This window comes from Staurois parvus, unplaced genomic scaffold (genome assembly GCF_062004578.1).
Source record: "Staurois parvus isolate SC_StPar_1 unplaced genomic scaffold, SC_StPar_1.0 ptg000024l, whole genome shotgun sequence".
Classification (NCBI taxonomy): Eukaryota; Metazoa; Chordata; class Amphibia; order Anura; family Ranidae; genus Staurois; species Staurois parvus.
Genome location: NW_028317820.1, coordinates 231,819 through 258,060, shown reverse-complemented (window position 1 = coordinate 258,060; position 26,242 = coordinate 231,819). Strand labels below are relative to the sequence as shown.

The 26,242-nt window shown below is 41.1% G+C and overlaps 1 protein-coding gene across 1 annotated transcript in view; it reads right to left on the bottom strand.

Annotated features, from left to right (window-relative positions):
• The window catches only part of LOC149472047 (uncharacterized), a 37,701-nt gene extending 11,930 nt beyond the window's left edge, over nt 1-25,771 (bottom strand). Inside the window, exons 1-7 of the mRNA XM_089693243.1 lie at nt 25,715-25,771; nt 23,431-23,508; nt 16,353-16,682; nt 12,521-12,820; nt 7,570-7,839; nt 3,764-3,862; nt 575-946 (exon numbers count right to left, since the gene is read on the bottom strand). Of these exons, the coding sequence (XP_089549369.1) occupies nt 575-946; nt 3,764-3,862; nt 7,570-7,839; nt 12,521-12,820; nt 16,353-16,682; nt 23,431-23,491 (1,432 nt within the window). The 5' untranslated portion in view covers nt 23,492-23,508; nt 25,715-25,771. The remainder of the gene's footprint in view (nt 1-574; nt 947-3,763; nt 3,863-7,569; nt 7,840-12,520; nt 12,821-16,352; nt 16,683-23,430; nt 23,509-25,714) is intronic.
• Between the last annotated feature and the right edge of the window lie 471 nt (nt 25,772-26,242).

The following is a 26,242-nucleotide window of genomic DNA, read 5'->3' as shown; positions in this document are numbered from 1 at the left end:
CTTTCCCTGTACTGGATTATATTGTTGTGCTATTGAGTCTGTAGGTTTAGTAATGGGTGTTCTGAATTCCGTACCCCTCTCTCCTTGGAGTTCTGAGTGGGAATCAATAAACTCCTTGTTTGCTTCTAGGGCATAGGTGTCAAACACAAGGACCGCGGGCCGAATCCAGCCCTCCAGGCTATTTCATGTAGCCCTTGCACCTCTCCTGCAGCTGACTCCATTCTTCCTCTGGCCCTCCTTTCAACCTTGCACTTTCTGCTTTCCAGCTCTGCCCCCAAAGGGAGTGCACATAGGGAGGGTCTTGGATTCTTGACATCTGATGAAATGGAGGGTGGGGTGCTCTGGACATCTAATCTTACAGATACAACTGGCCCTTTGAGGGCAACCATAATGCTGATGCGGCCCATGATGAAATTTCACACCCCTGCCCTAGGGGTACTACCATGTCTCTGGGATTGAGGGGAGGGGCATTAAAAACTTTTTAAAGTAAGTTGAACTTTCCGTGGGCAAGTTATAAATTGATTGGTAGCTATTTTGGAATATGTGTTCAAAAATAAACATAAAACTCTATTACCATCTTTAAAGCTCCATTGCACGCTCTTCTTTCTGGTTTTCCCATCACAGAGGAAGCTACAGATGATTGTCATCTTATGGTCTCTTGATGGTGTTGGTATGAAGGTAAGTGATGAAATGGCGTTGTATAATTCATGTGGCTGTGAATGGCCGGTTTGCACTGAGTAACCACTGCTCAGTAAATGTGAACTTTCGCTTGTGGCCCCGTCATCTTCCACCATCACCGTCTTTCCACCATTCTCTAACACAGTCCAAGTAGCCTGGATTTGCTTTGGGCAGTGGAAGGCCATACAATACATAGTTATCTTCTCATTTTTTTTATTGGTCCATGTATCTGCTACACAAATGTTGCTTAACTGAAACCTCTGGAAGTCTGAAGAAAAATATGGACATGACATTTTGAATTATGCTATAACAAAACTTACCTGTTTAGCATGATGTTAATGTGACAAATATTGCCCCCCCCCCAAGTCCCCAACTTCCCCCCTGGCTGGAATCCATAGCCAAAAACTGTTGGGTTTCCCAATTATGTTACAAGAAACATTTACTGATCAGATGGCCTTAGTTTGCTGTGTCATCCATCTACATTGATTATTTGTAATACAGAAACACCCCCTATGGCGAGAAGATGGACTTTACTGGTACTCGGGGAAGACAAAATATTATACAATTCATACAGTTTATTTACAACATATTAAAAAGACAATAAATAATGGGGACTATGCACTCCCCCATATTTGTAAAAAATGTCATCTTCCATCAACAAATAACAGATGAATCCATCTCGATGTATCTGTCCATCATACTCTGCTGGTACAGATACATCGATGACATTTTGTTGTTGTTTGGCGGATAAGAACTGAAAGTATTGCAATCTAAAATTTACTATGCAATGTAGTGCCTCAAGATTATCCTTCTTAGATACTGAGATCTTTGCACAAGATGACGGTTCAATAGGGACTTCATTCCATGGGAAACCAACAGCGGGAAATACCATCCTCCATGCTAGGAGTGTACACCCCTGAAGCATCCCATATTCGCAATACTTGCGACTAAGTCGCAACTGTTCTAGTGATGAACTCTTTGATAATGAAGCTCAACAGCTAAGAGACAGGTTACTTAAAAGAGAATATACAAAAACTACTCTAAGGAAAGCATATAACAAAGCAAAGGAAAATGACAGACAGCAATCGTTACTTAGGGAGAAACAAGTAAAAACAAATCATCAGATACTGTCAGAATGATTGCTACATACTCCAGTCAACATAAACAGATAATAGAGGCTACACAAAAAAATGGCATCTTCTAACTAGTGACCCTATTGTTGCTAAATATGTGAAGGACTATCCAGAGATCACCTACAGATGGTCAAAATCCATTAGGGACCAACTGGTCCATAGACATTTTGAAGCAAACGTTGAGGAACCCCAGGTAAGAAAAAGAACATATAAATGCAGGTCCTGTGATTATTGCCCTTGGATCATAGAGGGCCCCTCTTTGAGGCATTTTGTGGACTGTCAGACAAAAGAAGTCATATATATTATGTTTTGTACGTGAGGTGCTTTTTATGTTGGAAAAACAATGCACAATATTTGGCACAAAATATATGACCACATTTATTGTATTCACAAAAACCTTTGTATATACACCTATTTGAAGGCACACAGCACTTAAACACAAGCATCGTATTTCAATGGTTTCTTTAGCTGTTCTTGAAAGGGTCTACAAAGACCCCAGAGATGGGGACTTCGATAAACGTATTCTATGTAGGGAGGCCACGAGGATTTAAAAGCCACAGTGGGGAGAGAGCGGGGTGGGGCCGAGCTGCAGCTCTATGCGTCTTATGAGGGCACTGCTCGAGGGGGAGGAGCCTGGTGGGGTTCCTGCCTAAAATACACTGACACTGATACTAATTTAAAAATTTTAAAAAAAAATCCTGAGCAAAAAAAAAAAAAATTATATATATATATATATACACACACATACTGACCCTGACCTTTGACCCTTGACTCAAACACTAACCCTGGCTCTGAGCTAGATTACACCTCTTACACACCTCTTTACACACACTTTTTTTTTCTCTCTGAAAGGACAGAGAGAGATGCAATTGGGTTGATTTACTAAAAATGGAGAGTGCAGAATCTGGTGCAGCTGTGCATGGTAGCCAATCAGCATCTAACTTCAGCTCATTCAATTAAGCTTTGACAAAAAATCCTGGAAGCTGATTGGTTTCGATGCAGAGCTGCACCAGATTTTGCACTCTCCAGATTTAGTAAATCAACCCCTATGTATCTCTCTCCTCCATTCAGAGAGAGAAAACACGGGGGCAGGCTTCGCAGTGACTGATCACTGTGATGACCAATCCGAGGCTATCGCAGAGATCAGGTGACCCAGAATCAGGAGTTCCAGGTCCTTGATCATTACCATGGGATACTAAACTCTCGGTGAGACCCCGGTCTCTGTGCATGGTGCTCTCCCAGCACAAAGTCAGGTATACAAATATGCGGCCCCACAGAAAAAATCCCAGTCCAGTGGGGACACATATTTGCGTATGGTTGGCATGAAGGGATTAACCTTGATTTGGCTTGTGCTGTCCACTCATTGCTGACCCTAGCTTGATCTGTGACTCCTCTACCTCTGATTCTGTTCCATGCAATCACCTAGTGACAGTTCTAAATCACTCTAGAACCAGCTACAGTTGTCTAGGTGTAGTCTTGCCACCTGTCTGCTGGACTCTGCCATTCTAAACCCGTGATCCCACTTGAGTTCCCCTTCAACTTCAATTGGTTTCCTTTGTGGTCATGCTGATCACTCGCATGACACTTCTGGCTGCATGCTCTGCTGGATCTTCCTGGTCTGTATCTTCAGTCTGAGGTTCTGCAAGCAAACTCTTATGGAATTTGTGTTGTGTCCGATCCTTTGGCACTGTCTGTCATATTTCAAGGGGTGCTTGGGCAGGAGATACAAAAGAGGCCACCCTCATCATTTCAGTCCCCTATTAGGTATGTGACAATATGTCTTGTTTGTCCCTTGAGCATATGAGAGGGCAAAGTATGATGCAATTCAGAATATTTTGTTTATTTGTATTGTGGAGATCCATTTATCTAGGACTTATTTTCCCTTATTCTATTCATGGTTATACTTTTATCTTTTGGTGTGTGTGATACAAATTTAAAAACTGCTTACTTACATTTTTTCTTGTAGACGAAAATCAACAATACAGAAATTGCTACACATGTAAGTCCAATAGTAAGAACCAGAACCAGAACAACCCAAGAGCCCTCCTCTTCTGAAAATGAACATATTAAAAAGAACTTAGATACATGGATACATTGTATAACCAAAAGGATTCAGACAAAATAATTCAGGTTGTTAATACTAAGATAGTTCTCTCTTGAATGGCAAGGCAGTCTCTACTGTTCTGGGAAGGCTTTCCACCAAATCTTCCAACATTGCTGGTGGGATTTACCTCCATTCACAAGAGTATTAGTGAGGTTGGACAATGAAGATGGGTAATCAGGCCTGAGCATTCAGTAGGGTTGAAGTCAGGACCCTAAGCTGGCTGGTCCCTTCCTTCCATGCCTATCTCATAAAACCAAATTTGTACAAACCTGGCTTTGTGGATAGCAGTATTATCATTCGAAAATAGGAAAGGTCCTTCTCTAATATATCATCACAGACCAAGAAGCATAGAATGGTAAACACTGTACTACTAACATTTGTTAGAGAATTCACTTTTCCTGCAATGTAAAAGATCTCAAAAGAGATTGCTGTGCCCAAGAAATGCAAATTGAGTCTTGGAAATGTTATGGAGACTGCACCATTACAAAGACCCTGTTACCTGAACATTCATTTTAACAACAATTTCCTATAAGGTTGTTTGTGCATTTACCATATTTTATGCATGTTTTTACCTGAAAAAGTATCCCTTGTGTAAACATCCAGAAGCCCCGAGACAGCTGCTGGGTGCTGCAATCTTGGATGTAAAGTCAGCAGCCCCAGCAGACTCAGATCTGTCACTCAAGTGACACTTTATAGCAGCCATTCTCAACTGTTTTACCATAGAGAAACCCTTGTGTTAGAAATTCTGTATACTGTATAGCCCTACAGAACATACCCTGCACAGTCCACCCATTCTTTTCTGCTTCACTGCAACAAGGAAACAGGAAACTTTATTCAGGAAAAAGATATAGAGTATACCATAGATGCATCTACAAACTTATAAACACTGCCATCTACTGGTTGACAATATATTTCTACTTATTACTGAAGTAATTGTTACACCAACTGCATGAACACTGTATTTCAAAACCTTGAAAAAATTTTCCAGTGTCAGGAAACCCCTGTCATTAATTATTGTATCTATAGCACATGGTACATTGATCAATGGGAAGAATACAGAGTCCCCCCCCCCCCTTATAGATAGTTAAGAGATCATTGGTTCAAGTGGTTACTTATCTGAGGGGCAGAAATAGGTTTTTGCTCAAGGAACCCCTAGCAACCTCCAGAGGAACCCAGGGTTCGATTAAAGTAATTTTAAAGGCACATTGCAAGAGGATAAAAAGTAATTTTTTTGGAACAAAAAACTCTGCAATAAGCATTTAAATACTTTAACTTTCTGTGCTTTAGATGAATTTTTTTAAGTAACTGGAAAACTGCAGTTTGCACCTAAAATGCATTATAAAAGTACATATAACGCAGGAAAACAAAGTCCATCTAGAGAAGCCCTAATGTTCAGATTATAGAGATTAGAGAGATAGATGCTGGACTACAAAAACATGAAGAAGGAGATATTGTCCTCTTTACAGTCAGTTTACATTCCACTGTCTACCTATGCAGGATTCTGTGTTGCATTATCCCCTCAAGTCAGCAAGGGGATATATAGCCAGAAAAGCCTATGGACTTCTATGCAGAATGCTGTGGATCATGGGACTTGAAGTCCAGGACATCAACTATAGAATGGGATTTATGAACACTACAGTTCTCAAAGAACAGTGAGGAAGAGGGGGAGTGGTGAAATAGCTTTTACTGAACTTCTTCCTCTTGGCAGCACCATAGCCAAGGTGTGCACATCAGCACTGATGCATACAGACCATGCACAGGACAAGTGACCAGAGTCAGAAACTGGGAATGGTGTTTGCAGCCAGTGTGTTGGCGGGCGCAAGTCTGGGAAGCACCACTGCTGAGGTGATACCACTATTGCCACTAGGAGAAGTCCCTCTGTACCAGGGGCGGACTGACCATTTGGAAACTCTGGCACTGCCTGAGGACCCGGGGTTAGTAGGGGGCCCCATGAGATGCCCCTGGTACCTTTTTCATAGGCTTTTTGAGTTTGGGCAAGGACACAGGGGCCCCATGATCCCCTATTGCCCGAGGGCCCCATGAGTTGTCAGTCCGCCCCTGCTCTGTACAGATTTAAGGGAGCATTGTACAGAAAGAGATCACAGCTGTGTTGCTGGGACTGGTGAGAGGGCTCACTGCCCACCATTCACACACTAATAGCAGAGACTGAGTCACTTGAAGCAGGATACTTACTACGTAGTCTCTACACTGCATGTTGGTTTACCAAGACTGTTGTTAAGTATACCAATGCTGCTTAAGGGCCCCAACTATACAGTAGCTCCCAGAAGTGAGCCCCCCCCCCTCACATTTTTAAAAATACTTTATTCTACCTTTTCATGTGACAGCACTGAAGAAATGACACTTTGCTACAATGTGACGTAGTCAGTGTACAGCTTGTATAACATGTAAATTTGCTGTCCCCTCAAAATAACTCAACACACAGCCATTAATGTCTAAACCTCTGGAAAAAAAAGTGAGTCTATCCCTAAGTGACAAGGTCCAAATTGGGCCCAAAGTGTCAATATTTTGTGTGGCCACCATTATTTTCCAGCACTGCCTTAACCCTCTTGGGCATGGAGTTCATCAGAGCTTCACAGGTTGCCACTGGAGTCCTCTTCTACTCCTCCCTGATGAGCTGGTGGATGTTAGAGACCTTGCGCTCTTCCATCTTCCGTTTGAGGATGCCCCACAGTTGCTCAATAGGGTTTAGGTCTGGAGACATGCTTGGCCAGTCCATCACCTTCACCCTCAGTTTCTTTAGCAAGGCAGTTGTCATCTTGGAGGTGTGTTTGGGGTCATTATGTTGGAATACTGCCCTGTGGCCCAGTCTCCGAAGGGAGGGGATCATGCTCTGCTTCAATATGTCACAGTACATGTTGGCATTCATAGTTCCCTCAATGAACTGTAGCTCCCCAGTGAGGGGTGTACTCACTTCTGTGAGATACTGTAGCTGGCAGAAGAGGACTACTCACATAAACCTATTCTATCAGCCCCTACCTACTACTCTGATAAAGGATACTTCCATCCAGTTAGCCTAGGCCTAGCATAGTCACCCTTAATGCCTTATCTTGGTGGTATAGTCTCCTGAATGCAATAAATTTAATCACACTGCTGTACATTGTTGCACTCAATGATCTTGGTACTGTCGTACATGGTGATCTTGCTACTGTTTATGCTGATCCTGGTGCATAGTGTGATCCTATTACTATTGCTAACTCACTTTCATGCCTTTATCATTATTAATCATCCTGTGTGACAATATATCGAGACTTGCCTTTCCTAAGCTGTTTAGTGTCTGCTTTCTGACCTAGCATCATTGTTGTGTACTTGGTATCGCCCACAGTGATTTCTGTGATATTGAAAGCTTTGTTTTCTCAACACTTTGTTTGCTAGCGTGTCAGGTGGGCTGAAGTCCTTGAAGAGGTTGAGGCAAAGAACAGAGGAACCATCCTATCCAATGGTTCCTGCAGGGTTAGCACTACAAATAGATAGATAGATAGATAGATAGATAGATAGATAGATAGATAGATAGATAGATAGATAGATAGATAGATAGATATGAATAGATAGATAGATAGATAGATAGATAGATAGATAGATAGATAGATAGATAGATATGAATAGATAGATAGATAAATGGATGGATAGACAGACCTGTAAAGGTTAGAGTCCTGATAAGTGGACTATCCAATGTTTCATGTTCCACCACACAAGAGATATTTTGTGGCCTTTTCTGGTTTCCAGGAATTAAGACATGGTCCCATTCATTGTAGGTTCCATCTGCATTCCTCCTGTGAGGCTCCATCCTCTTCCCTTCCAATAACCAATTAATTTCTGAAGTGTGAGGGTAAAAGCCCTTCGCTTCACACACAACTATCTCCTTATCACCACCATGAGTTGAGAAAAGCGTGATCTCCGGCTCCACTGTATGGAAGCAAACAGACAAAATAAATAATGCTGATTAAAGAAGATTCTCACAAAAAAATATTACGCATACACCACAGAACTACCTGCGTCTAATTCAGACAAGCTATTGTTTTCTGATGGGCAATAGAGTTATCGATCAAAATACCCGAACAGTGCCTGCAGCTGATTGGCTGCTGGCGCTGTTCGGCCAACAGTTTTCAGCCCAGGTTCTTTTGTCTTTCCTCTGAATCAGCCAAAATTCTAACAATGTATGGCCAGCATAATACTGTCTGTCTATCAGGAGATTATCAAAATCATCTCAAGTTAATTTTTTCCCTAGTCTTTCCCCCCTGCCAGCACCTGATTAAAAAAAAATATATATACAGTTGTGTTCAAAATATGTGTTGAAAAAAGTGAATAAAGCTCAAAATCCTTCTAATAGCTTTTATTTCCATCCACACAAATGCATTGGGAACACGACACATTCTATTCCAAATCAAAACATGAAGAAAGATAGATCACATTTGTGTTGTTCCTCTAAAAAAATTGAAGAAAAGTGAATATTAGACGGTTCAAAAAAATTGCAGTGTTTGTATTCTTCTTTACAAACTCAAACATTCACTATATAAACTGAGAAATGTTTGAAGATTTTGCTTTCCTTTGAATGACTTCATGAATATTTGGTTGTAGTCGCACTGTTTCTGAGAACTGCTGTACATCTGTGTTGCATGGAGTCACTCAACTTCTGGCACCTGTGATCAGGTATTCCAGCCCAGGATGATTGGACGACATTCCACAGTTCTTCTCTATTTCTTGGTTTTGCCTCAGAAACTGCATTTTTGATGTCTTCCCACAAGTTTTCTATTGGATGAAGATCCGGGGATTGGGCTGTCCACTCCATAACGTCAATCTTGTTGGTCCGGAACCAAGATATTGCACGTTTACTGGTGTGTTTGGGGTCGTTGTCTTGTTGGAACATCCATTTCAAGGGCATTTCCTCTTCAGCATAAGGCAGCATGACCTCTTCAAGTATTCTGATGTATTCAAACTGATCCATGATCCCTGGTATGCGATGAATAGGCCCAACACCGTAGTATGAGAAACATCCCCATATCATGATGCTTGCACCACCATGCTTCACTGTCTTCACAGTGTACTGTGGCTTGAATTCAGTGTTTGGGGGTCGTCTGACAAACTGTCTCCGCCCACTAGACCCAAAAAGAACAATCTTACTTTCATCAGTCCACAAAATGTTGCGCCATTTCTCTTTAGGCCAGTCAATGTGCTCTTTGGCAAATTGTAACCTCTTCAGCACATGTCTTTTTTCCAACAGTGGGACTTTGCGGGGACTTCTTGCAGATAGCTTGGCTTCACATAGGCATCTTCTAATTGTAACAGTCCTCACAGGGAACGTCACACCTTCTTTCATCTTCCTGGAGCTGATTGTTGGCTGAGTCCACGCCATTTTGGCTATTCTATCCATTTGAATGGTAGTTTTTTGCTTTCTTCCACGTCTTTCAGGTTTTGGTTGCCATTTTAAAGCATTTGCGATCATTTTAGCTGAGCAGCCGATCATTTTCTGCACTTCTTTATATGTTTTCCCTCTCCAATCAACTTTTTAATCAAGGTACGCTGTTCTTCTGAACAATGTCTGGAACGACCCATTTTCCTCAGAATTTCAGAGAGAAATGCACTGTAACCAGCATGTACAACATTTGCTGCCTTCCTTCCTTAAATAAGGGCAATAATTACCACCTGTTTTTGAAAGAATGAATGACCTCACTAATAGAACTCCACACGGCTATTATTTTGAACACGCCCCTTTCAATTAGTGATTCAATTACACAGAATCAGCAGCATGCATGTCATGACTGTTGGGACTGTTGGATTTCTATGACTCTATACCTGCTAGTAAATGATTTGCCATGTAGAAATATCATTTCTACCAAAAACAGTGATTGATCCGGTTAGTGATGTCTGACTGCTATTATTTTGAACACAACTGTATACACACACACAGATGTATATATTTATATATATATATATATATATATATATATATATATATATATATATATTTACTTCAAGTGATCTTATTTCAGGTGTCATCTGGTTATGTGGTTATATGATGAGCGGGGTTCCTCTGCTTCTCCTTCAACATGGTGATAGGCAGTCCTCCCTGCTGTATATATTGTGATGTATAAGCACCATTCTATAAAGTTTTCCACTGTGAGTCCAGGCTGCATGATGACAAGCCCACAAGGGGTGTGTCCATGACAGCTTGGGCTCACAGGAAGTATTTGGTCAGATTGGTAATCATTCAACCCAGAAGACGACTGGTAACGATTATAGTAGGAAGACATGAAGGCCAGTGCTGGATCATGGAGAGGGTGAGTAGTCCTTTAAAGTGGTTGCAAACCTCATATATGAAATCTTGAAAAAGCACACATTTCTATTGTGTTTACTTGCCTCTCTCCAAAACATTAGGTGTCATTTCTCTTTGCTGTCTAGTTCCTCTGATATCAGCATAAATCACTTCTGGCAAGTTTCTCTGACACCAAGACCTAAAAAGGTGACATGGGAGGGACCTCCAGCACAAAACCTGTGATTGAGCTCTTGCACAGTGTGTAACTGCAACACTGCTTTGTGAGTCTGTGAGAAATCCTTTCCATCTCCGAGTTTTACAAGGATGTACAGGGCAAATGGCTGCAGATAGTCAGGTACAACGTATGTAGGAGGATTTGTTTAATCTCTGTGTATCACCTGAAATTAGTTACTTCACTGGGTATAGGTAAGGGTTTACAACCATATTAAGTATGTCTAGCTTTGGATATAGAAATGGAGGTTTTTTTTCATCTTAGTCCCATTGAGGAAATTTCCCTTCATTTTCTATCCTGGGGACACCACAGGAAGTTAGAGGAAATATCTCTAAAATGAAGGATTTCCCCTCTTAGGCAGCTGTTCATGGAACAGATGTCCCCATTGGAAGGTTTTCCTTCTTTTTCTTTTGCATTATTCCTCACTTTCAGTCCTGGTGACAATAATTACCAGAACGTATATGGAAGGTGAAGTTCTGCAGCAGGAATACAGACAACCATAAAAACTCAGAGTTGCTAACCCATTCCTGTTCCATCTACAACATTTGTTTTCCCAACAAGAATTTTGAGGAAAGTTTAAAAAATAGGAGAAAATAAACTAAAGACTGACTTTAGCAATAACAGCCTGCCCGGATACTCAGTAAAGCTGTTTCCTTTCACTGTCTCTGATTTAAAGTTTGGAGGGAGCTATACAGATGGAAGGGGAGGAATCACTGTTCTGACTCATTCGCTTATGTGTTTAAATTTCATCTTGAGCTATTGAGCTCTGTAAACACAAGGCTTTATAACAATAGGACAAGAGAAAAAACTGGAAAACATAGAAAAAGGAGCTTAGAGCTCCACTTTCTGGCCGCATAGGAAAGCTGCTAGGTTAGAGATTCTCTGCAAAGGAAACTTTGACAGAATGTTAAAAAAAGATTCCCAATGGATATCAGTGTTCTCTTTAAGCACAAGCCTCATCTATGGGCAGGGGAAGTTGTACACTTTGCCAGTAATAAAATGGTAATCGGATTCCTTCACTAACATGCTGCACAAATCAAATATTCACCCAGCACAGCATGTAATGGAACCCTTGTCACTGAACCATTGCATTTTTCCAATCTCAGTCATAAGTTTGGGATCCTAACACTGATATTCCTGCATACACTTGATAGTCTATCTGCACTTAAAGCATATCTATACTCAAGAACTAAAATGTATTTCTTTGTAGCTTTTGTCATTCTCTTTCCTTTAATTTTAACCTGGTGATCCATCCAACAGCACACTTCCTGTGCTTGGGTGACAACGCCCACTTGCCATACTTTATCTATGGAGGAGTTACGTTGTCACCCTGGGACAGGACTATAGAACACCTCTCCATTTTCCCACCTTCATAACCTGATGGGAAATATTCTGTAATTTACAGAGATACTGAAACTGGGAACAATGTAAATATTTATTTTCCCCTTCCATTCTTACTGGTATAGTGCAAAAAGAAAAAAGAAAAAGCATACTCATGTCTGGTGATCTAGTGGTGTTCTCCAGGGATTCATTGCTTTGCCTCAGTGCACCTGGCCCTGTGCCACCATTTTCTTCTGCTGTCATCAGGGGGTGCCGGGCTACCTCTTACGTGTTGTGTCCTGTGATGACATGCATGTGCCACGCCGTGTCATCGTGGGTTGCTGTAAAAGCCATGAACAGATGACCAACTCTTGATGAAGTGACATGGCACATGTGCCATAGATTACCCTGTGGCCTCCTAAGAACCATGACATGGGTATCCCTGGAGGCTGCAGGTACTGTACACATCATTCTGGCCTAGGCTGGAAACAAGAAAGTATAAGGAGGGGTCCCTCAATAAAGGTATTTGCACCTCTAAAAATGTAAATGAATATCCAAGGGGGGCAGGAGGAGATTGATATAAAAAATTGATGAAGAGGGTAAAGTTCTTCTTTAGTATCTCATTGACACTTCCAATGTATCTAACAATATCTTTGATATTCCATTCTGCAGTGATAAATTCAGAAAGCTAAGTGGTGCCAGAGCCAGAAAGTTTTCTTGACTTCATTCTGACTTATACCAAGTACTTGCATCTGTTTAAGTGAAAAAGTAGTTGGTGTTACCTCCATATTGCACTGTGAGGGCATCTTGGGTGGGTTCTGGCATAGAGACATGATCCACCTGGCAGGTGATAATTGGATGATCCTGACTCTGCGTGGGAGAGATGGTTAGGGAACTGTTCACTCTGTAAGTCCCATCTGCATCCATCTGAAAAGGTCCCAACTTTGATCCTTCCAGGGTTTGTCCATTCCTTAACCAGGTTACTGAAATGTCCTTCGGATAGAAGTTTGTGATCAGACACACCAATTGGTTTTTGTTGTTCTTGGACAGAAGCTTCTTCATCAGCGTCACCCCTGGAGTAGCTAGACGGTATAAAAAAATTACATTAAACTGTGACAAGGGGAACCCCCATCTCTTGCTCCTGGGCAAACAAAAGCAAGACCTCTATGCGTCTGTTACTTACTGAGCTAAATTCAAACCACAAAAACAAAATGTATTTCATACACAATCATTGGTCGTGCTGCAATACCAGGTTTCACCAGCAGGTGCAGGTAGAATTTGTGCTTGCAGCTGTCCGTCCTCAGAAAACCCAGGATTTACAGATGAGGATATCACTTTCACCCAGTGAAAGTGTATATACATTTGTTTTGTGTGAATACAGCAAAAAATAAATGTAAATAGGCTATATCCTGTGCTGTTCGTATGTACAATAAATTATTTATTTATTGATTTATTTATTACGGGTACTGATACAGGTCCTAAACATTTCAAATGGAAAATGCTGCATTTGCCCACTAGATGGAGTAAAATACCTAGAAATTTTATTTCTTGCCATCTAGTGGCCAGTTGCATAATTTCTGTTTTAAGGCAATGATTTATATTCGAACAGTAAGGGATGAAGCCTAAATGACATTTGTGTTTCCCAATTTGCACAGAATGAAAGTAGAATGCACTTCCATTGGACAAATGGCTATGCATTTTTTTATATATACAATTTCTCTGTGTTGGCGGCAGGAAACGTCCAATTTCCAAGATATATAGGGAAAAAAATGGTGTGCTTTTCCTATACTTCACAAGTTTTTGTTTAAGTTAATGAGTACACTGATTTAATGGTAGCAGCAGTTCCACATACATATCACAGCAGACTATTGTGTGTGTGTGTGTATATATATATATATATATATATATATTTGGTTGGATATCACCATTTTCAGCAGTTATATTGCCTTTTTTGGGGGGGTTTAGACACATTGCAGCACAACAGTTTCTTTTATTTTTTTTAGTTTCCCAGATAATCAGTTGTACTAAACACAGGTACTAGATGTGGAAGAATGAGCAAATAATTCTATCAAAATTACGCCTCCTTGAAAACTATGATATTTCACCCTGACATGAGGGGAAGGACCAATGGTTGTGCTGCTGATCTTAATGGTAAAGTCATGAGTGGGGGACCGGGGAGGAGGAAATATTACAAGCTCAGTTTTTATAAGATTGAGTTTAAGGTAGTGATATGACATCCATGCTGATATGTCGCTTAGTAGATTTGTGATACGTGAGGAGGTTGAGGGGGTGAGCTGGGGAGTGGAGAGATAGATCTGGCTGTCATCAGCACAAAGCTGGTATTGTAAGCCATGGGAGGTTATCAGTTGGCCCAGGGAGGAGGTATAGAGAGAGAAAAGGAGGGGCCCAAGGACAGAACCTTGGGGTACCCCAACAGAAAGAGGTAGCAGAGCGGAGGAGGAGTTGTATGTGACACTGAAAGTGCGCTGAGAAAGGTAAGAGGAGAACCAGGAGAGAGCAGAGTCACGGCGGCCGATAGAGTGGAGTTTACTGAGGAGGAGCGGGTGGTCGACTGTGTCAAAGGCAGCGGAAAGGTCAAGGAGTATGAGTATGGAGTAATGGCCGTTGGTTTTAGTTAGTAGGTCATTAGTGAGTTTTAGTAGGGCAGTTTCTGTGGAATGTTGTGGGCGGAAGCCAGATTGTCGGGGATCAAGAAGGTTGCTGTCGGTGAGGTAGCAGTTCATGCGGTTGTGAACAAGGCGTTCAAGAACCTTGGAGGCAAATGGGAGCAGGGAGATGGGTCTTAAGTTATTCAAACAGGTGGGGTCCAGGGAGGGTTTTTTGATTTTATGTGGACCAAGAGAGAGCAGAAGATAAGTGCAATGATATTGAGAGGACAGAAGTGAGGGTGATATGTACAGGTTGTGTGGTGGGGAGGAGGGGTAAACAAGAGAGAGTTTGAGAAGAGAGGGCATTACAGCAACAAAGAGGGTTAGCAAGAGCATGCTGGAGAGAGGAGAAAATATAAATCTCTCAGTATTGGTATTCAGCAATTACTTACCTGAACACATGCTCAACATCAACTTATTGGAAGTGGTAAATCATGCAGAAGACCAGGACACACAGGAAGAGTTCAAGCAGGTTTCTCCTGCACTTTAATTCAGCAAAGCAGCAATCAAACACCATTCAATGGAGGAGGACTTTGTACAGCAAGTCCATAGCATAAAACATCATAATAACAAAAACATCTGCTCATCTGAGCCACAAAGTAAACTCATGCCAGTTCCTCACTAACAGGGTGCCCCCTAAGGGCTCATGTACACTGCAGCTGATAAACTGACGTTTAGGAGCTGTTCAGCGTTTTTTTCAGCAGCCCCTGAACTCTCCCTAATGTTTTCCTATGTGTCCATGTACACATCGTCGTTTACAGGCAGTTGAGTTTACAGTCGTTTTTTTTAACGCAGAAAACTTGCGTTCAGCAGTTGATTTTATCTTTATTTTTTCAAACGCAAACCACTTGTAAACGCATCTAAACGCAGAAAATCGCATTTAAAAGCATTTGCGTCTGCAAATTTTTTAGCTCTTCCAGTTCCCAATGCTGTCCAGAGCCATTTTCATCATGAAAAATGCATGCAAAGCATTTTCAAGGTTCAAGATGGACAAAACAGTGAATACAGGATGTTCCTACCAAGCTTGTCACACATTAGAATGACCAATTCACACCTCAGACCTCTCCCACCCTTGGAAACAAAAGATATGTTAATGACCATTCACACCTCAAATTCCTCATATAGACCCCCTGCCAGGTGACCTTAATGACTCCCTCAGCCAGACCCCCTTGGAAACAAAAGAAATGTTAATGAGCAACTCACACCTAAGCTAATCTCCACACGTACTGCTGTCTCTGCTTCTACTCTCTGTATTTCTCTGAAACCGTCTGAAATAGCTAATAATTTACCACTTTTCAGTGCATTCTGGACATTTGGGAGGTTCTCCTGTGCTTATCTTTAAAAAACGCTTCTAAACACAAACGCACATAAACGTGCATAAACACATTATGCTAAACAGATGTTTTTTCACCAACGTTTTCCAGCAGTCAGTTTCCATCGTTCATAAGTGTCCCGTGTACATGGGGCCTAATGGATTCCACAAACCATACAGGCTGCCCATGTACATTATTAGTGTTCTGTCAGCAGTCAGCCTTTTCATCCAGCAGCAGGATCTTCCAGCAGAGATAGAGAAGCTGACCATCTATCAGTTCACTTATATAAAGGTCTGTGCACAACTGAGACTTAAGACAAACTGGCTACCAGGTAAGATGTGGACCTAGGAATGGAGGATTATTTCTCTCCAAAACTCTACAAAGTCCCTGGGCTTCAGGAACCAGAACAGAGAGAAAACAAGTCTGCTTTTTCCAAATCAGTCATCAACTATGGAGCCCCTCTCCATGTGTAGGTGAGAAACTAAGGTGACAGATATACACCATCCACAATATGGCCAGCAAGTAATTCCATATAATTTAAAGTAACTTGCTTTTTTTTTTAAACAATAAAAAAAGTAAAATTAGATATGTGCATTTGCCTGCAGTTCTGCTCAAAGAACCAGTTAGCTTACCCTGAATGTCTACCTGGATCTCCTTCACCTCTTTCATAGGGCTGTAGATGATTAAGCACTTGTAGTTCCCCTGGTCAGCAATTGTCACATTGTTAATGGTCAGTGAAGCATTGCCCTGTGTTGCTTCCTTCTCATTAATGGACATCCTCGGGGAGGCATATTTCTGCTTGTTGTCGTATCTTACCAACTCTTTCTCTCCATACTGCCACAAGATAGCCAGGAACTGGGGATCAATGGGAGGACTGTCCACCATGAATGAGCAGGGGACCAGAGTGGTGGATCTGATCAAAGCATTGTGAGTTCTAGGTGCCAAAACATCCAAAGCTAAACCTGAAACAAAAAATTTGACAGTGTGCAAATGAAAAGTGGACATGAAAACATTCAGAGCATTTAAGAAAATACAGCAACAAATTCAAAAAGTGAAGAGATGTTTCCCTATGTTTGCATTTTGTGTTTAGGAATACCTGTAGTAGGAATGAAGCCTATCTCAGATCAAGTCGAAAGAAAACTACATTCCCATGACATTTGCCCTGGTGATGGAGTCTTGCCAGTAGGTTAGTTCCTTTTTCGGAGACAGAGAAATCCATTTTTTGTTTTTAGGGACAGCTTTAACCTTGAAACCTAAATGGTTTCTAGCGTTCAATAGATCCAACAACCCTGATTGGTTTATTGCAGGAGGAACAAGCTTTAGCAATAATGTTACTGTAGTGGATGACATAGAAAAACCTTTGTTGTAGTTTCCCTAGACACCACAGATACCATTGTTCGGTGGTGAAGAGTTGGACTTTTGTTCAGCTGGAACTTGGCGGAACTCAATTACCTCACCTCTGGTTCAGGCCCTCTGTTCCCTGCTCACCACTATTACTTGTAAACCCAGACATCCGGCTTCTGTGTTTACAAGTGATAGTTTGTCTCTCAGTGGCTCCCACAGATCCAATCTCCTGAGCAGATCCCACTGAGGGCAGGACAGGGACAAGGGAGATGCAGGCACCCAGGGTGCAGTGCAGTCATGGCGGGAGGGGTTGCATGGTAGGCTGCACCCTCTGGGATCTCCGTTTTCTTCCTTGGTGCTAGGATGCCAAGGATCGCACTGGATGATCTCTCTGTAAGAGTGAGGGGTGGAGCTGCCTACAGTGTGCAAGGGGGTACTAGATCTGTTCGGTACTTTTTGTGATAAACTACCAAATACACCCAAATTATCTCCAAAAATTCACATAATCAAATAAAACCCACATAATCCAATAAAGTGATGATCATATCTAAATATAGAATAATATAAAACCACCCAAACAATATATATATAATTGAATAAAATATACAAAAATAATCAAAAATAAAAATAAAAATAAAAATAATCAAAAATAAAAATATAAATATAAAAATAAAAATAAAAATAAAATAAAATGTCCAAGTCCCAAAAAGTTCTTTAATACATCCAGTGAAGCAAAACGATTCCAAAACTCCTTGATATCCTCAAAGAAAAGAAAAATTCATAGTGTAATACCCTAAATATGAGTATATATATACTTCACTCTGTGCAAAACTCAAATCACATCAAAAACAGTGAAAAAATAGTGAAAAATCAATAAGATAAAAATATAAATAAACGTGAGAAATCGTGATCACTCCAACCACAAGTGAAAAGTGATACTAGGTACCAGTACCCTTCATACTCCAGCCAAAAATAATGCTAAATACCATTACCCTCTTGCAATATATTCAGGCATACACTGATATAAAGGGAAGGTATTTCTCCATCCTTCTTATCCCGGGGTGTTCCTCATATAGAGAAAGAAAGGCTCTTTCAGGCAGATTCAATAAAAGGAACAAATTTTTAATCCACACTTACATATAAAAAAGAGATATCCAGCTCCCAGCATTGAACATTGCAATCTCAGGTTGAAAACCAATTGTTTCCAACCGACAAAATGGCCGCGGCGACACTTCCGGTTAGCGTGCGTGCGTGATGACGTCACTCCCTCTAACGCGTTTCGTCATTTCCGGACTTCATCTGAAGGGATCAGAAGTCCGGAAGTGACGAAACGCGTTAGGGGGAGTGACGTCATCACGCACGCACGCTAACCGGAAGTGTCGCCGCGGCCATTTTGTCGGTTGGAAACAATTGGTTTTCAACCTGAGATTGCAATGTTCAATGCTGGGAGCTGGATATCTCTTTTTTATATGTAAGTGTGGATTAAAAATTTGTTCCTTTTATTGAATCTGCCTGAAAGAGCCTTTCTTTCTCTATATGAGGAACACCCCGGGATAAGAAGGATGGAGAAATACCTTCCCTTTATATCAGTGTATGCCTGAATATATTGCAAGAGGGTAATGGTATTTAGCATTATTTTTGGCTGGAGTATGAAGGGTACTGGTACCTAGTATCACTTTTCACTTGTGGTTGGAGTGATCACGATTTCTCACGTTTATTTATATTTTTATCTTATTGATTTTTTACTATTTTTTCACTGTTTTTGATGTGATTTGAGTTTTGCACAGAGTGAAGTATATATATACTCATATTTAGGGTATTACACTATGAATTTTTCTTTTCTTTGAGGATATCAAGGAGTTTTGGAATCGTTTTGCTTCACTGGATGTATTAAAGAACTTTTTGGGACTTGGACATTTTATTTTATTTTTATTTTTATTTTTATATTTATATTTTTATTTTTGATTATTTTTATTTTTATTTTTGATTATTTTTGTATATTTTATTCAATTATATATATATTGTTTGGGTGGTTTTATATTATTCTATATTTAGATATGATCATCACTTTATTGGATTATGTGGGTTTTATTTGATTATGTGAATTTTTGGAGATAATTTGGGTGTATTTGGTAGTTTATCACAAAAAGTACCGAATTGATTATATACTTTCTAGGGAGGAAGTAGTGTTTTGTGGTTATTTAGGAGCTTTTGATTGATTGAGGGTACTAGATCTGACTGGGTGCTTCAGCTTAATGCTGCAAGAAAATTAGGATACATGGATGATGGTGGAACTTTTAAGGAGTGGGGGAGAAAATGAGGACAATGGAGGGGTCAGAGGTGAAGAGGGGCAAAAGTGAGATATGGATGGAGATGCAGAGATAAGCAACTGTGGAAGAAGACTGAACTCTGCACTCTGTATGTAGAGAAACCCTGAACTGTACACTCTGCATGTAAAGCACCCCTGAACTCTACACTCTGTATGTAGAGCACCCCTGAACTCTGCATTCTGTATGTAGAGCACCCCTGAACTCTGCATTCTGTATGTCGAGCACCCCTGAACTCTATCCTCTGCACATAGCGTATCCCTGAACACTGCACTCTGTATGTAGAGCGCCCTTAACGCTACACTCAGTGTGTAGCTCACACATGAACTCTACACTCTGTATGTAAAGCACCCATGAACTCTATACTTTGTATGTAGAGCACCCCTGAACTCTACACTCTGTATGTAGAGCACCCCTGAACCCTACACTCTGCACATAATGTACCCCTGAACTCTGCACTCTATGTGTAGTGCATCCCTGAACTTTGCACTGTGTGTAGTGTACTCCTGAATTCTGCACTCTGGATGTAATGCACTCTTGGTATTTAATGCCCCTTTAAGACCCTACCATGGTTAGTGAAATTTGGCCACACCCATTATTTGATGCTGGTTGGTGGGTGTGCATGTGGGCAAAGGGGGCTGCTTGGGGTGGGGGGCATGGTTGAATTCCTGCTCTACTTGGATGGAGGTCCTTAAAATTGTTTTGGCAGCCATGCCCTGCCACGCATTAGTGACCCTAGATAAATATGTAACGCTACCACTGTAGGAGCTGCTGCTTAGGATGGGTCCTCTGCTTTTTGCCTTGACCCATTTAGGAACTTAAGCCCCTATGTCACACTAGGTTAGATACACAAAGCATGCAATTTCACAAAAAATCACTGACTGCAATACCTAATACCCTGTGCTGACATCATGCCCGCAGGAGTTGGCAGCAGCATTGTACACATGCGATATCTTTCTATGTTACTGTGAGTAGATGTACAATACATTCATATAAATAAATATGCAGATTGCACTATATAATGTTTGTTTATTTTTTACATGGACATAACATACATGATGGAATGGAGGTGCAGATAACAAGTTCCTGTTGGTTTGCCCTGCAGTTCCTAAGTGCCTTTGGAACATCCTGTTCCCTGATCTTCGATATGCTTTCTGTGCTGTGGATGGATGATCTCCAATATAAATATGCTGTTGTACACCACCTATAATTTGGGGTCTACCCATTCGGTAAGAGGCTGCATATGGTGGTGGTGGTGTATTATTACTGCTCAAGAGTGTAGGAGGTAGGACTTCATTTAGAAGGGTGGTGGAACCCTCCCACATATACCAAAGTATCTAATTTATTTGGATATTTTGCGGTGGTGGACTTTCTCACTAATTGAATGTTTATTGATCTGTGAATATATTGTTTACATATGCATGTACTTTTTTTGGTTTATACATTGCACTTCTGAAATAGTGGTGTTACACACCAGGTCACACACATTGCATTAATTATGATACTGGTCTCTAGGGTGTAAACATAGAAACGCATTTGTATGACTTGAGTTTTAAAGACACAATGCAACATTTTATATGTGTTTGATAAATAATCAATGTTTAGAAAGGTTTGGGACCCCTGGCTCTCATACTTACAATTACCATCTGAACAGAAATGGGTATGCAGATGGTTGATGGTAGATTTCTGGACAGGCACCCCTCTCTCTCCCCTTCCTACCTTGCTTTTCTTTTTGTCTTCTTTATTGGGAACTCATTTTGATTAGCCCCATGGTATGGACATACTGGCCGACCTTCAGTACTAATATGACCAGTTACAATTTTTTTCACCTCATCCATGAGGAGACTAACCTTAGACGTTGTACTGCCATCTGGTTATGTTGTTAACCCTCTTCTTCCTACTTCAGCTGCCTTCCTCTCGTCTTTCTCTTGGAGGCTCTCGAGGGAAACTTTTCATACGTTCTGTACTTTGATAATTACCAATGTTTTCTGATAGTGGAGTTATTTGTTCTACCATGTTGTATGCTACCATCTTTGTGCCATACTTCTGGGGATCTTGTGTTTCCCCTCCCCACGGGGTAACTAATATTATTTTGTATTGTAATTTTCTACTGCACTGCATTGGTTCCCTTTTTTGAAAACTTAATACAAATTATTGAAATAGGAATTAAGAAATGGGAGAAGGGACCAAAGGGAGCATGCAGGATGGTTTTACAGGAAGGACAGTCCTTTATGCTGTTCTTGTGCCGGCTCTCATTGGGGCCCTATAAGAAGCATTGGTGCACGTAACAACAGTTTTATAAATCAGCATTTAATATGTGTGCAGTAAAGATGCAGTACAGGTTCAGTATAGGTGCAGTATGTCCTGCATTTAATAACTCAGTCCCTGCTAGCAGTGTAAACAATGGTCTGTGTCCTTTCACCAGTCCCTGTAGTACTGCTGTGAACTCTCACTGTAGGAACGAGGGACCCCCTCAGTCTCCTCACAGGACGCCACCAGAGATTCAATGGTGGGAAGAAGAGGGTGGGAGGATGCTCTGGTCTCCATGCAGCAACAGATGCAGTCTCTGTGGTCTATCCTGTGCTGCCTTGGCTATCTCCACTGGTCTGGCCTTTCAGCAGCCTGGTCAATATGTAGCAGATGTTCTCTCATTGGTTCCCTCGGCACCAAGAGCAAGATCCTAGCTGAACAGTCTCAGAAGAGCAGCTCTACTCCTCCTTGTCCCAGTGTCTCTTGGGCTTACTTGCTGGACTCCAAGTTCCATGATCCTCAGCTTTCTGCATAGGTTTTTCTGGCTATAGTTCTTTGGCGACTGGAGGGGGTAGTGCAACAATATTCAGCATAACAGCAGAAAGTGAAAGTAAACTGATTCTGGGAAATGTCTCCTTTTCCAGGTTTCTGTATTCAGACACCTGGCTACATGCATATAAGCAGGATTTGTGGGAAGGGATAGTAGCCAGCTGGCAAACTAGTTTAGGAAGCATCCCACCCTCTTTTTATCTTGGGTTGTCCAGGAGTGAGCATGTAGCCAGGAGTCTTACAACATGAGCTTCCCCCTGGATGGATTTCTCCCACCTGAGAAGATGAGATAGATCACATTCCTCCCAAGAAGGAATGTTTGGACTATTTCCTACCCACTGCTAGAGCAAATATCTCTCTTTCTCCTCTCTTCTCAATCCTGCATTTTGGGAACCACTGTTACATCATTAAAGTATTGTGCTGTCATTACCTACTATGGCTGATTGTTCACTTATCGGTCTTCAGTACATGCTATTTCTAAATAGCCTGGTATGGACTCTGTGTAATCTGTGCCCATGGAGGACTACTCTTGAGCAGAGGTTTATGCCCTAGCACAGCTCAGGATACAATTTGCATGTCAAAGCAGGCTTGAGTATGGTGACCCTGAGTTCCTGCCTGGCCAGCCTTATCCAAGGCTATTAGGGGTGAAGTAAATGTGTTTTTACCCCGTTTAGATACAAAGTCCTCATGAAAGCCTATGCTATGGAGCTGTGGAGTGCCATGAGGAAGCCTGACCAACATAACAAAGTTAATTTTGTATGTTCCTACTACCATACATTACTTTCCCACTCCTTAGCTGTAAAAACCCCTTTAGGCATTGAAACAGAACTTAGGCAAAACTTTTTTTTTCATTTTGAGTAGAGCAAGGGAGAGTTAATCCCACTGTAAAAAAAATGTTTTCACTATCTGTGCCCTGTTGTGGAGATTTACCTTCACTTCCTGCCAAACTGGAAGTGAGAGGAAATCCCTGCAAATGGAGGGAATTACTTGAGGACCACCAGGTCACCAGAACTAGTGTTGCCATTGAAGGTTTTCCCTCTATTACGTTTCCAAAATTTGGAATTTTCTTTTACTTTCAATGATAATGGTAAACAGGACAAGTAGAGAGGGGAAAAGTCCCTAACGAGGGTACAGACAGCAATAAAAACTTGATAGGTGTTCTAATTCCTCTCCACTTTATCCAAAACAAAAAAAAAGTTTTGCATTTAGTTATACTTTAAATGTATGTAGTACCACTTACATGAACGATGCAGCAAAAGTAGAAATATTAATCTTGCAGATTGCATTGAGCAGTTGGGCATCAAATGGACTATTGTGTCTGAAGTTGAAACATAAACATATATTTATTAATGTTGAGGAACTCAAGGTGGACATGGTGACAAAATGATCTTATATTCAGTAGAATTCCAGACAATTTTTTTTTGTTTAGTTATTCAACATTGCTCAACTCTGACATTGTCTCCAGAGTCTCTTTAAGGAAGACCTCCAGGATAGGCAAAAAAATCACCCATTAGTACACTCCACTACACAAAACACTAAACATTTAATACATTTTTTTTAAATCCTTACCATTTAGGAGAAAAGTCTACAAACAGGAAACAAAGGAGAATGAACAGTTTAATTTGAAAATGAATAGGCTATTTCAGAGCAACTACTGAGTGAACCAGAAGATGGATGACATATTCCGTGAAGGTAGGAATTCAGCAACAAGGACATTTAAAGAGGTTTTTGCCCTTGAGTTCTGCTTTAAAGCAGTCTAAGCCATTGGAAAACCCTAGGGGACCAAGTCACCATTCCAAGTTCCCTCCAGGGATAGAAGTTCTGTTGAGTGAATGCATGGCAGGCCTAGATATGTTTTAAAATACAGAGAAGGTGCATCTTTCAACTGTCTCAATATAATTACCTTCTCCGCTTAGCAAATGGTGCCCATTCTCTTGATGAATGGAAAATATCCTCCAATTAGTGAACAGAACCTATGTTGCTATATTGCACCCCTTACACAGCTGGTTTTTGGTTCATTAGATTTAGTCTGTCACTTAACTGAGTTTATTCAGCCAAAGAACATGTGAAATCCATAGATTTTAAATAGAATAGGAAACAAGCTAACCAGTGCCCTCAGGACAGGCACCATAAACTAAGGTATTGACATTGGTGGGGAGTGCCCTTTCTTCAGAGGGTCTTTGCCCCTTCTACTCTCACCAACACTATACAGATATCGGTGCTCACTGGAGCACACACTGGACTGTCTGCAGGACATCCTTTTTACAGTCCATATGTGCCTGGGATCTCATAGGGAACCTTGCCTATCCCAATCACTCGCACTTACCTCACTCTAAACTTGTCAGAAAGGAGCATTACTCTTCTCTCTCCCTTTTTAAAGAACAAGTATGTTTCAGTCTCTATCAAACCCAAATATATATTACACATGACATCTTTTGGGGTTTTCGTAGCCACACTCCATCAATGGCCATTGGAAGGCCCCACCACCCATTTTAGTGAGATACCTTGCTGCAGAAACCAGGGAAGTCCTAACAAAATCAGTCAAGCAGAGAAACCCCATCCAGGGTCAGTGCTACTACTAGGCAAACTAGGCAGCCCCCACCAGGGCCATCGATAGGGCAGCACAGCCAGCCCTGCTGTAACATTAATTATATTTTCTCTGGGCCCCATCAGTTCACAAGAAGGGCCCAGGAGGCGAGGAGCAGAGAGGGCCTCTTTTTTTAAATTTTGGGCGCAGGTGGCTAGAGCCATTATGCGTTTTACAATGCTGATCAGTGGCAGATCATTTCTACGCCCCCCATGTGCCCTGCCTGCTTCACAGGCTCCGCTCTCAAATCAGCAGACCTGGGACCTGCATGGTGGGTGCAACAGGTAGAAGGGAGGGAGATCAGCGAACACCTGTTCACTGATTTCTCCTTTCTGTTAATGACCAGAAAGCAACGTGTAAAACGTCACTTCTGGGTTTTGGTGTCACTGTCACCTGACAGGATTGGATGATGTTAACTGGAGACAAAGCTGTCTCCTGCTAACTTCAGCGATGCTGTGAAGAAGAGATATCCAGCCAACGAGGTGCCCAGCAAGCTGCGCTGTGTGCAACATCACTTCTTCCCAGCTCCCTAGTCAGTCCCCACACAGAGATAACGTTGGCAATGAAGTGGGAAAGCATTTCCACACAGGTTAAAAATTTTGAAGATTTTTTTTTTTGGGCGGGGTGAGAGAGTGCAAGTTGCTGGCCTTGCCTAGGGCACCAAATAATCTAACACCGGCCCTGGCCCTCCTTACATACATATGTGAGATACAAGACAGTTAGCATATGGTTACAGCAATGAAAATACACACTGCTGCATTCAACGTGCTAGCGTAATTCTTACAGCATTAAATATTTTAAAGATATCAAATGATGATGTATAAACTGCATGTTAGGTACTGCAATCTAGCTGAATAATTAAGCTGTAAGAGCCAACAAAAACAGTATTTACATTCCTAATATGAGTTTAGAAAGAAAAGAGATTTTGGATACTTACATGTGCCACTTCATGTGAAAGCGAAAGGCGATATGTGTGTACAGACCCAGATAAGGCACACCTTTTTCACAAAATGGAGTTTAATTAGGTAAACATGTAATGTTCATACCTGTTTTTCAAGTTTTTTTTTTTTTTTTACAAACATTTTTATTAAGACATAGGCAACAAAAACAGTGCAACTTCTTGAGGTACAAAACATCTCAAAAAAGAAGGCACATAGTTAATGGACAGTATTATAAAACACGTTCATAAAGATATAAACGCAAGTACATGAATGAGGTAGTCAGTAAAAAATACAAAACAACCAAGCTGTTTACAGAGACTCAAAGCACTTTAAATCACGAGAGACCATCAATCAAACAATAGATGTTGATGTGTTTTCCAACCATCCCATTTTTTGTTAATTAAGTACATCCTATCTAGAAACGTACAGTGGATACGTTCCATGAGCATTACCGTATCACCCCTCTGCAAAACCAATGCCAACAGAACTGTCTGTGATTTCCATTAAAGGGCAATGGCCCATAA